The sequence below is a fragment of the Vulpes lagopus genome, chromosome 10 (assembly GCF_018345385.1).
Source record: "Vulpes lagopus strain Blue_001 chromosome 10, ASM1834538v1, whole genome shotgun sequence".
NCBI lineage: Eukaryota > Metazoa > Chordata > Mammalia > Carnivora > Canidae > Vulpes > Vulpes lagopus.
Window position 1 is genome coordinate 73,865,605 of NC_054833.1, and position 13,148 is coordinate 73,878,752.

General features: G+C 42.4%; 1 protein-coding gene across 9 annotated transcripts in view; it reads left to right on the forward strand.

Annotated features, from left to right (window-relative positions):
• Positions 1–316: 316 nt before the first annotated feature.
• DOCK7 (dedicator of cytokinesis 7) overlaps positions 317–13,148 on the forward strand; it is a 220,919-nt gene continuing 208,087 nt past the window's right edge. For 7 of the 9 annotated variants that reach the window (XM_041769969.1, XM_041769970.1, XM_041769971.1 and 4 more), the window contains exon 1: positions 317–659. In XM_041769969.1, the coding sequence (XP_041625903.1) occupies positions 622–659 (38 nt within the window). In that variant the 5' untranslated portion in view covers positions 317–621. The remainder of the gene's footprint in view (positions 660–13,148) is intronic. The other 2 variants (XM_041769975.1, XM_041769976.1) reach the window with 2 other exon arrangements.

Here is a 13,148-nt window from a genome sequence, read left to right on the forward strand (position 1 = left end):
TTCTACAAGAAAACCCATCCTTTCTGTGGTCAGACCCCATTCACAAGGTCAGAGCAGAACAGAAAGTGCTTTCAAAAAGGGCTGGGAGGTGGGCGCTGCAGGAACCAGAACCCGGCCACCCTGGGCGGCGAGCACAACCCCCCTCGGCAAAGCCCGTCTTCCATTTCCTCCCCTTCCTTTTCGGGAAAGCCAAGCTCCCCCCTCCCGCCTCCTCCCCGGTCTCCCCACGCGTTCTGCAATCTTATTTTTCTGCCTCGCCAAGTCGCCGGCCCCTCTGTGCCCGTGTGTCCCTCCCCGCGGCGGCGAGGCGGCCAGGAGCGGGGCGCCGCTCCCCTGCACGCCCGGTTCTTCCCCGGGGCTCCAGGCGGCCGCAGCTGCGCTCCGAGGCCCGGGAATCCCGCGGGGCTTGGCGCGCAGGCGGGGGGGGAGGCGGGGAGGAGCGGTTTCTCGCTGCGCGCCTCTCAGGAGCATTACGGCAGGGCTCGTTCCCGGCTCCGGCCGCCAGCCCCAGCCTCCCGGGTCCGGAGCTGGGACTGGCGGAGGCCGCGAGGGAGGGAGCGCGAGCGAGGAGGCACGCGCCCGCCCGTCCGCGCCCAGACCGCCGCCGCCGCCGCCGCAGCCATGGCCGAGCGCCGCGCCTTTGCCCAGAAGATCAGCAGGTAAATGTCGGGCGCCGGGGGCGTCGCCGCCGCCGCCGCCGCCGCCGCCGCCAACGCGGGAGGAAGAGCCGGGAGCCCCCCGGAGCCGGGCCTCGGAGGCGGGTGGGTGTGGCGACGCGGGCGCGGGGATCCGGCGGCCTGGTGCGCGGCCGGGCGGAGGGGCCCGCCGAGGCCTCGCGCCGCCCTGCAGCCCCGGCCCCCGGGCTCGCCAGCGCGCGCCGCCGCCGCCTCCGCCGGCTCCCCGGCTCCCCGGGCCTGGAGTTCGGCCGCCGCTCCTCGCAGGCCGGCTGGGGGGGCCGTCGGGCCGCCGCTCGGCGCTCCCCGAATTCTTTGTGTCCCCACCCCCGGGCCGGCCTGGGGCCGCCGCGGCGTGTCGCGCCCTCGCTCTCCCCGCCCACCCCGCTGGCCCCCTAGCGGGCGGAGGCGCGGGGGTCCGCCCTCTTTTCCTCCCCAACAAAAGGTTGGCGCGCGCGGCGGGCTCCTGGCCGGGGGCAGGCCCCCCCACCCCGCGTCCTCACGCCGCCGCCCCTTCCCGGGAGATCTCCCCCGAATCCTCGGTTTGCGCCGGGGAGGCTCCGCGTTGCAAAGTGGGCTCCCTGCACCCGGAATCTAATAAAACGTCTGGTCGGAGTGGAAAGTTGGGAGCTTGTGGTCTGCAGCTGCCGGATCCCGCACGGATCGTAGGGCTGGAGCCTGCTCTTGGTCCATAGCCTGGGAACCCGACTGTGCGCCGGCCGAAGGCGGGTGATGGGCAGGGTCCTCCTTACACCGGCCCTTTGGCTCCTACGTGACGAGGCTGGAAGTAAGCCCGCGCTCACGCTGGAGGTTTCCGAGCCTTTTACCTGCCGGTGGTGGGTGGGTCGCTAGCACCCAGAACGACTACGGCAGGGGACTCTAACGTTTGTCGACCCCCCTTGTAAAACACACGAAGGCGTAAGACACTAGACCGTGTTGCTTTTATTATGATGTCCCGAGAAAACAAGCATTCGAATGCATTACTTTTTTTTTTTTTTTTTTTTGGACAATTTTATTTCAGTGGCTCTGGATCTTTGTAGTTTGCTGATCTTTCTTGTCGATTTTTGGACCGACCAGTTTTTTTCTGAACTACCTGGACTTCCATAGCGTTACTCTGTTGGGGCACGTTTTTCGTTTAAAACTGACATCTTTTTGATTTAAGCTTTGTGCTTAATTTTTCTTTTCTTTCGAGCTTCAAAACACATATCACCTTTTATCCTTAAGAGGGAAAATAGTAAGGGGTTCCTGGCTGGCTTGGTCGGTGGAGCAAGGGACGATTGATCTTGGGGTTGTGGGTTTGCCTGCATTGGGTGTAGAGATTATTAAAAAAAAAAATATATATATATATATATATAGAGAGAGAGAGAGAGAGTCTGGTCTCAGGCTATGCCACGGGTTCACAAGTCCTGTTATTTTTCTAACTTGGCACCTTGATTAAATTATTTAAGCTCGGGCAGCCCGGGTGGCGCAGCGGTTTGGCGCCTGCCTTCAGCCCAGGGCTTGATCCTGGAGACCCGGGATCGAGTCCCATGTCGGGCTCCCTGCATGGAGCCTGCTTCTCCCTCTGCCTGTGTCTCTGCCTCTCTCTCTCTCTCTCTGTCTCTGTCTCTGTCTCTCATTAATAAATAAAATCTTAAAGAGTTTAGCATGGTGCATGGCCTTTAGTAGCTATCACTGAACACTTAGGAATAATTGACATACCCTAGGGAGTTGTGATAGAGTTAATATAATAGGAAATTATCACTTTTTTTTTTTTTTGGTAAAATAACTGGGTCTTGTTTTTGAACACAATGCCATTGAAAAAAATGTACTACTTGACATACATGCTTAGTATTAATTTCTCTTTGATAGAACTAGATTTTGCTGAGAACACGTGTTGATCAGGAAATTACACATTGGGGAGTTAGATATGAAATATATATGATATCTGTTCTCCATTCTTGGAGTTTTTGCTCAGGTAAGACAACAAAATACAAGAAAAAAAGAAAGTATCACAAAATAACACAAAATTCAAAATAATAAGCCTCGTGAAGTTGTCAAAGTAAGTAAAGCAATGGAAATGAGACTTGCATTGATTGGAGAGATACTTAGAAGGTGATTGGTGATTGGGTGTGGGAAGTGAGGAAGATTGAGGAGTCTGGGATGACATCCAAGTTTCTGACTTGGGCAACCAGGTGGATGATGGAAGTGGTCCATCCTGTAAGGGAGTACAGGAAGAAGAAGGAATTTGAGGGTGGGAGATGAGGTGGGAAGGAGATGATGATTCTGTTTTGGGCATGTTGATTTTGAGGTGATGATTGAGCATTGAAAGAAATATTTATTAGGTTGTTGGTGATGTGTAAGATGCAGAAGAGGTACTGGGCTGGAGGTCAATAGATTTGGGAATCATCAGCAAGTAGATTGTAATTGAAGCCAGAGGAGTAGATGATATAGTATGGGAGGAATGGGCATATTAATTTGGAGGGAAGACCAAGGATAGAACTGTTACAGATGGTGAATTATTGCGATTGAAAGGTACTTTCATTCTTGTTACCAAATATGGCCTAATAATACTTCTTTTTTAAGATGTTATTTATTTATTTGAGAGAGGGAGAGTGTGTGCTCTGGATTGGGGGCAGGGAGAGGGAGAAGTAGACTCCCTGCTGAGCAGGTGTTCCCCCCACCCCCAAGCGGGGCTCCAGCCCAGGACCCAGGGATCAGGACCTGAGCTGAAGGCGGCCGTTCAGCTGACACCACCCAGGTGTCCTAGCTGTATAATAATTGTGAATAAATTCTTGTTCTGCTTCTTAGTTTCCTACAGCAGGAAGTATAGCACATACTCTGCAGATAAATTGCTTGGGGTTGACATTCTAGCACTGGCCCTCATGGAATAAACTTGGGCAAATTGCTTTACTTCACTTCTGCCTCATTTCCCTATTATAAACTGGGGATAATCGTAGGACCTACCTTACAGAGTTGTAAGAATTAAAAAATCAGTACCTGTAAAATGCTTAGAACAGTGCTTTCTCCAGAAGTGTCCAGGATCAATTATTTTTTTGTTATTACAATATTTATAATGTGGTGTAGGACGATCTCTTGGAAGTGATGTCTTTTCATGACGTGCATATATGAAATTTGTTGCTCTGTGAAAAGCTTCTCGCTATTTGAAACCTTATTTTTCTTCTTTTAAAGCTCTATGATGGGAAAAAAAAAAAATAAAGCTCTATGATGGTTCCAGAACCTTTACTTCAGAAAGAATTATACTGATTTCTTTTCTGGCTCAGTTATTTCCTAACCCTTTGCATTTAGTGCTGTTATTTTTTGAGGCTCTGATTTTGTGATTTTCCAAAGCTTTTTATTTTTTAAGTTTTTAAAAAGATTTATTTATTTATTTTAGAGTTAGGGGCAGGAAAAGGGGGAGAGGAAGTCTTAAGCAGGCTCTGTGCTGAGCCGGAGTGCTATGCCAGACTGTGTCTCCTGACCCTGGTATCAGGGACCTGAGCTGAAACTGATAGTCAGATGCTTAGCCCACTGTGCCACTCAGGCGTCCAAAGCTAGCTAGCTATTTATTTATTTATTTATTTATTTATTTATTTATTTATTTATTTAATCACTGATTGTGTTACTTACCTCAGGTTATCACGGAAAAGCAGCATGTATATTTTGTTCATATCAATTACTGCCTATTGTTTGTTCCCTGTACTTTTGGAGGACAAGGCCAGTGGGTTGTTAATTACTCCCAAAAGAGTCACCCCCCTAGCATATAATAGGTACAATTTGTGGAATGCTTACTGTAGATTAATGATTTTGTTTGGATTATTTTGTCCTGTTACTTGCTATTCAGCGGTAATGATGAACATTTGGATACACTTAAAGCACTTTTTACTACATTCCTCATCTTTATTACCCAGAGAGGCGGAAGAATGTAGTAAAGAAAATAGGCACGAGGTCATATTGCACAGGTTGAAATTTTGCCTATACCACATAATAGCTATATTATTCTGGGCAGTTGATCTAATCTCCCTGTCTTGGTTTTCTCTTCAGTAAAATGGGGATAAAAGCATCTGTAGATCATCATGAAGATTAAATAAGTTATTACATGAAAAAAAAACTTAGAACTGTGCCTGAAAAGTAATAAGCATTCAACAAATATTAGTTGTTGCTATTATTATTCTATATTATTTACAATTTTTTAAAAGATTTTATTTATTCATGATAGAGAGAGAGAGGCAGAGACACAGGCAGAGGGAGAAGCAGGCTCCGTGCAGGGAGCCTGATGTAGGACTGGATCCCGGGTCTCCAGGATCACACCCTGGACTGAAGGCGGCACTAAACCGCTGAGCCACCTGGGCTGCCCTGCAAAATATTTTCTGAGGTAGTTCCAGATTTTCTAACAGTGCTACAGTTAGCATCTTCAAAGTTATCCTTATCATACTTAATCTTTCCTTTGTTAATTTGGTATTGTTTTGTTGCCTGAGAAGCAGAATTTAATGAAAAGCTTTCATCAGATTTTTATTTTTGAGGAAAACCTTATTACAAAGTAGTATTTCCTGGACATAGGCTTATTTATAACCTCATTTTCTTTCTTAGTTTTGAATCTGTTCATAACTCTAGCTGTATAGGCCCAATATTTCAGTCTACTTTGTTTACTTCATTATCAAAGAAATTCTTTCCACATAATATCAACTACTTCATTACTGCCTTTTTAAAAAATCACTTTGGACACATATACCTCCTTGGCCTTTTGTCATACTTATCTCATGAACTCTTTTTTTTTTTTTTAAGATTTTATTTATTTACCTATGGGAGACACAGAGAGAGGCAGAGACATAGGCAGACGGAGAAGCGGGCTCCCTGCAGGGAGCCCAACATGGGACTCCCAGGATCTGAGCAGAGGGCAGATGCCCAACCATTGAGCCACCCAGGTGCCCCATCTCACAAACTCTTAAGGCCGAATGTCCAACCTCTTACTTAACCCCTGAGCTGCAGATTAGTTTTGGAGGGAGAGCAGAATGCTGCAGAGTTGATCTTTTATTAATGAATATCTTCCTATTTGAAATGAGGTTTACGCTAAATAATTTCTCCTATTAACATCTTTGTTTCCCTATCCCATCTTTTTTTTTTTTTTTTCATACCCCATCTTTTACTGAAAAGTTTTGGATCATCTAACATGAATCCATTATAACCTTGGCATGCTATTGTTCCTGTATGTCATTTAACCATCTTTCTCCTGAGCCTATAAGGTATCCCATCCCTAAAAGTTTACCTATTTTTTTGGCTTTGAACCTCATTACCTTGCCACCTCCCTCAGAACCTTGATCTCATAAATTTTTCTTTCCTTTCTAGCATCCTCAATCTGTATCTTTTTATGGATGTTTCCCTTAAACTGTAAGACTTATTTTGCCTTTCTCATCATAAAACAAAGAACCATTGAATCTAGCTGCCAACCAGTCATTCCTTTTTCCTAGTCACATTTCTCACACGTATGTGGTGCAGTCACAACCACTTTCTGCTTGTTCTCGTCAGTCCTTGGGCCATATGGCTGTGCTTTCCATGGTACTTTCTGTGTACTTGAATTATGGAATGCTTGAAGATTAGGAGCCTTTGACTTTTTTCTTCATCACTGATTTCATGAGCTACTTTTTTTTTTGGGGGGGGGTTGTCTTTTTAATTTTTCTTGCCATCACCCTCATGCCCCATATTTTCCCCTACTTTATATTTCTTTTCTAAGCTCTTTGATGACTGCTCTGTGTCTTTATCTCTAGTGTTGGGCACACAATCTGGTCTAAACCCGATATGTAAGACGTGTTTGAATGAATGCCACCTTGGAGCATCTTTTATTATCCCACTTCTAGATGACCTCAGTGTAGCTGGAGCTGATTTAGTCTCTTACCTCCTGTAATTCAAATGTGTTGCAAATGAAGTTTCCCTAAAATACAGCTTTTATCATGACATCTTTTGTTCAAGAATATGTGGTGACTTTCAACAGTGTTAAACCCAAACTCATGCTCGCATTTTAAAGTCATCTATAGGTGCGCCTGGGTGGCTCAGTGAGTTCAGCATCTGCCATCTGCTTCTGTCATGATCCCAGGGTCCTGGGATGGAGCCCTGCCTCGAGCTTAGAGGTGAGCCTGTTTCTCCCTCTACCCCTCCCCCTGCTCATACTCTCTTTCTCTCTCTCTCAAGTAAGTAAAAAAAAAAAAAAAAAAAAAAAAAGTCATCTATAATCTGGTCCTTCTCTTACTGTTTTATTCTCGTGCTTATATATATATATTATATATATGTATATATATAATATATATATATTTGTTGAATAGAATTATATATTATATATTATACATATAATATATAATATATATATATTTGTTTTTAATATCTTTTATTATTTATTTATTCATGAGAGACACAGAGAGAGAGAGAGAGGCAGAGAGAGAAGCAGGCTCCATGCAGGGAGCCTGACGTGGGACTCGATCCCGGGTCTCCAGGGTCAGGCCCTGGGCTGAAGGCAGCGCCAAACCACTGAGCAACCCGGGTTGCCATCTAGCTTATATTTTAGACCAATCAATCTATTGTTTTCCTTGTGCCCCCACAAATGCTCCGCTCATTTCCAACTCTAAGTGTTCCATTGTTTTTTTCTTTTTGATATATCCTTTCTCTTCTTTTCTAAATCTTACCTTTTTCTGCAGACCACTGTCCTTACTTTTGTGATAACCATTTCCTTGCTTTTCTTTTTTTTAAAGATATTATTTGTTTATTCATGAGAGACACAACAGAGGGGTGGGGGGCAATATGAAGTAATGGCAACTATGTACAGCAACAGTATTGTGGGAGTGTGTGTTTCTTCAGCTATCTTACAAAACAGTTTGGCATTACCTAATAAACTCTATGATAAATACAACTGCTATGAGCAGCAATAAAGAATACCTAAGGACCAGCAATTCCATACTTGAGTATACCCTAGAGAAACTCATACACATGCATACCAGAATATATGTATAGGAATATTCAAAGGAACATTGTTCAAATAGCCAAAAACTGGAAATAATCCAAATGTCTACCTAGTAGAATGGAAAATCATGCTATATTTATACAATGAAATAATATAAAGCAAGGAAAAAAAATGAACTCCAATTGCTTGTAACATTATGAATCTCACAGATATAATTTTGAGCAAAAGAAGCAAGACAAAAAAAACATACGACATACAATATAATTCTATTCAAATTATTTCAAAAACAATATTTTCAAAAACAGGTAATATTTTATTACCCTGTGGTCATTAAGATTTTCATCTATATTATCATAAATCTTCTAGTTGTCTCCTTTATATCTTATATTCCACCTGGACTTGATATGTGTATGGTGTGAAATTTTAATTTTTTTCCATGTAGATTATCCTTTCCCTGTTGACCTGCCCTGCCACCTCTGTAATAGATTGTGTATCCTTCTTTATTTGTAGTTCTTTGTCTTTTGTTCCATTGGCCTGGTTATACATATTTTCACCAATTATAAACAATTTGGTAGAATAACACCCACATCATTTAAAAGAGTATCTTGACTTCTCTTAGTCCTTTGATTTCCTTGTATATTTTAGAATTTACCAACCAACAAACAAGCAATCTCTAGTCTTATTAGAATCTGATTGGGATTACATTGAATCTATACATCAGTTTGGCAGAGAGATGATGTCCTTATAATATTGAGTTTTCAAGCCTTGATCATAGTGTATTTCTTCATTTATTTAGGTCTTCCTTATATCATACAACAAGATTTTATAATATTCTCTGTAAGGTTGTTGCATATCTTTTGTTAGATATTCCATCTGTATACCTTGCTAAACTCATGTCAGTTCTAAAAATATATGTGAATTTTGTATTTTCTATGTAGATAGCCATATCATCTGGAAATTATGAATTTTTGTTTCTTCCTTTCCAAACCTTATAGCTGATTTACATTTTGGTCTTGCTCTGTGGACAGTTATCTTGGAAAAATCTAATGTAGATTATTGCCATTTCTGTTTAACATTGTATTAATACTGAGCATCCTCATTTTGCTTATTATGATCTCAGAGAGAAAGCTTTCCTTTCTATGTTTCACTTCATAGTAAGCCTAATGGTTGCTGTAGGTTTTTTTGTAGATACCCTTTTAATCTGAGTTCCCTAGGGCGGCCCTGGTGGTGCAGCGGTTTAGCGGTTTAGCGGTTTAGCGCGGCCTTCAGCCCAGGGCGTGATCCTGGAGTCCCGGGATCGAGTCCCACGTCAGGCTCCCTGCATGGAGCCTGCTTCTCCCTCTGCCTGTGTCTCTACCTCTCTCTCTGTGTGTTTATGAATAAAATAAATAAAATCTTAAAAAAAAAATAATCTGAGTTCCCTAGAAAACAGAGACTGAGACCAGGATTAAGAGTTGAGGGTTTATCTGGGAGACATAATCCCAGGACATCAACAGAAAAGGGAAGTGAGACAGAGATGGGAAACAATGTAAGGTGATACTTTATCTTGTTGGGCACTGCTTCACAAGGAGCTGGAGAGAGATTGTTTGGCAGGTATGTTGGCTTGGTCACACAGGGTATCTTTGGACAGAGGAACAGTTTCTCACATGATGAATAGATAGGAGTCTGGAAGAAGAAGAAATTTTATATACCTGCTTTTCTCTTGCATCCTGTTTTCCATTGATCAATTCAGTCTCCTCAGACAGTGAACTTCTCTTCACTTCTGGGTTGCATCATATAGATATATAGAGCCCTTTGGCAAGCAGTCTAGATGTGTCACTACTTTTTCAGTGGCTTTTTAGAGAGGAGACTTTTTGGTTGCATTTGACAGAGACTCCAGTCAGATTAATTTGCTTATAACTGAATATATCAGGTCCAGGATTACAGATGATATCTGTATCCTCTTATCTTTGTGTCTTTGATAGACTTTCCATGAAATGGTTGCAATGAGAGTTAAGCTCAAATCCTACCATTTAGTTCTGGCAGAAAATATTGAGGAACTCAGTTATTGGTTTGGCTTGTGTCACATGTTCTTGTTTGAACCAGTTGCTATGTTTAGGGATATAGGGGATGCTGGCCATTCCTGGGTCACGTCATTCTTCTTGGCTTGAGGAGAGATGTGAAGGCGTCAGCCCCACCCAATATCAGGTAATGAGTTCCTTACCACAAAGAAAGAAGGGGTTTCAAACTAAAAGAAAGAGGGGGGGGTGGGTAAATGCTGGTCAAACAAAATGACTGGTATTCTTTAAAATTAAGCATTTTAGGGATCCCTGGGTGGCGCAGCAGTTTGCCGCCTGCCTTTGGCCCAGGGCGCGATCCTGGAGACCCGGGATCGTATCCCATGTCGGGCTCCCGGTGCATGGAGCCTGCTTCTCCCTCTGCCTGTGTCTCTGCCTCTCTCTCTCTCTCTCTCTGTGTGTGTGACTATCATAAATAAATAAAAACTTTTTTAAAAAAATTAAGCATTGTAACTTGTTCAGCCTCACTATAATTATTTAAATATATAGCAATATAGTTAGTTGTACTACCTGTTAAAATTTAAGTGTAACTGGTGAATACAGAAATATAAAAAAAAAGCAGTGTAACCTGAAGCAGCTGTGGGTCCCTGTTCCTTAAGTGTAGTTCTGACCTTAACGCCATCTCAGCCTTCACGAGGAGGTCGGCTTGGATTTTGTGTTTTGGCTTCCTTTCTGCTACACTCCTGCAGCATCATGAGGTGTTTTCATGTATCCTCTAAGACCAGAAAACTGCACTCATATCAGCCATTTAATGATTTTCATAAACTTTGCTGAAGTTGAGGGATTCTAGTAAGGAGACTAAGGGTGTAAGACCAGCTCTCCTTTTTTTCCCTGTCTTTACCTTCTTTCTCTGTCTGAAAAGCAGTTTCTTCCTCTTATCTTCATAGAGCAGTTATAGCCATACCCATACTTTTTATTAGTTACACTTTACATACCATAAATCATTTTAAGTGTACTCTTCAGTGATTTTTTAGTAAGTTTAGAGAGTTGTGCAATTATCACCCACAATCCAATTTCAGAGCATTTCCATCTCCTCCCCCAATCCCTTGTGCCCATTTACCCTCCATTCCTAACCCAAGTCCCCAGCAAGCACTAATTTTTGTCTGTCTGTCTGTCTCTCTAGATTTGCCTTTTCTGAACTATGCAGCCCTTTGTGCCTGGCTTCTTTTACTTAGCATAACGTTTCCATGATTCATACATGTGGTAGCATTTAGCAGTATTTCACTCCTCTTTATGGCTGAGTAATATTCCATTGCAAGTCTGTAGTACATTTTGTTTATTTGTTCATCAGTTGATGGAAATTTAGATTGTTCTGCCTTTGGCCATTGTAAATAGTGCTGCTATGAACATTCATGTGCAAGCCTTTTTTTTTTTTGGAACACCTGTTTTCATTTCTTTTTTTTTTTTTTTTAATATTTTATTTATTTATTCATGAGAGACAGAGAGAGGCAGAGACATAGGCAGAGGGAGAAGCAGACTCCTTACAGGGAGACCGATGCGGGACCCGATCCTGGAACCCTGGGATTGCGTCCTGAGCCAAAGACTGATGTTCAAGCACTGAGCCACTCAGGCGTCCCCTGTTTTCATTTATTGTGAGTATATTTCTAGGAATGGAATTGCTGGGTCATCTGGTATTTTATGTTGAATTTTTTAAGGAACTGCCAAACTGTTCCACAGCAACTGCACCATTTTACATTTTCATCGGCCGTGTATGAGAGTTCAGATTTTTCCACATCCTGGCTAACACTTGTTAATTGCTTTCTTTTTGGCTGTAGGCATTCTAATGACTGTGAAGTGAAATTTCATTGTGATTTTGATTTGCATTTCCCTAATGATTTGTGATGATTTTTCTTGTACTTATTGACCATTCACATTTCTTCTTCTTCTTCTTCTTCTTCTTCTTCTTCTTCTTCTTCTTCTTCTTTTTATTCACATATCTTCTTTGGTGAATTATCTATTCCTATCTTTTTTTTTTTTAAAGATTTTATTTATTTATTCATGAAAGACACAGAAAGAGAGGTGGAGACATAGGCATGGGGTTGAGGGACTTGACCCCAGAACCCCAGGATCACACCCTGAGCCAAAGGTAGATGCTCAACTGCTGAGCCACCCAGGCATCCCTATCTATTCCTATCTTTTGCTCATTTTTATTTATTTATTTTTATTTATTTTTTATTTATTTTATTTTATTTTATTTTATTTTATTTTATTTTTTTTATTTTAAAGATTTTATTTATTCATGACAGACACAGAGAGAGAAAGGCAGAGGCATATGCAGAGTGAGAAGGAGAAGCAGACTCCTTCCAGGGAGCCTGATGGTGGTACTTGATCCCAGGACCCGGGGATCATGTCCCGAGCCAAAGGCAGACACTCAACCACTGAGCTACCCAGGTATCCCGTTTTTGCTCATTTTTAAATTGGGTTATTTATCTTGTTTTTGTATTGTAGGAGGTTTTTTTTTAATATGTTAAGAACACAAGTCTTTTATTAGATATATGATTTACAAATGTTTTCTCCTTGTCTGCTTTGTTTCCTCTTTTTTTTAAAAAAAGATTTTATTTATTTATTCATGAGAGACCCAGAGAGAGGCAGAGACAGAAGCAGACTTGCCACAAAGAGCCTGATGCTAGACTCGATCCCAGGATCCTGGGATCGAGACCCAAGCCAAAGGCAGATGCTCAACCACTGAGCCACCCAGGCGCCCCTTGCTTTTGTTTCTTCATTTTCTTAATGGTGAATTTTGAAGCACAGAGATTTTAAATTTTGATGAAGTCCAATAATACATCAGTTTTTTTTTTTTTCTTATAAGGATCATGATTTTGGTGTTCTTCTCTAAGACTGGCAAGATTTCTTTCTCTGTTTCTACAAGATTTTATAGTTTAGCTCTTACTTTAGGTTTGTGGTCCATTTGCATTAATTTTTGTGTATGATGTGAAATGAGGATCTCAGTTCATCTTTTGTGGGACACCTGGCTGGCTCAGTCAGTGGAGCGTGCAGCTCGGGATTGTGAGTTCGAGCCCCGCATTGGGTGTAGAGATTAGTTGGAAATAAAAAAAACTTTACATTCATCTTTTGCATGTGACTATTCTATTGCAACACTCTGTTGCAGACTATTCTGACTATTCAGACAATTCTTGTCTCATTGAATTTCCTTAGTACCTTCAAAAACCAGGTGACCATATGTCTCTCTGTCTTTCTTTTTCTTTTTTAATTTTTTTAAATGTATTTGACAGAGAGAGAACAACACACAAGCAGGGGGGAGCATCAGGCAGAGAGAGAAGCAAACTCCCCACTGAGCAGGAAGCCTGATATGGGCTTGAGCCCAGAATTCTGGGAGTATGACTTGAGCCAACTGAGCCACCTAGGCCACCCTAAATGTGTTTATTTCTTGACACTCAATTCTGTTTCATTAATCTGTATTGATCCACTGTCTTTGGATCAGTACCACACTGTTCTGATTGTTACTTTAGAGTAAGGTTTGAAATCCGG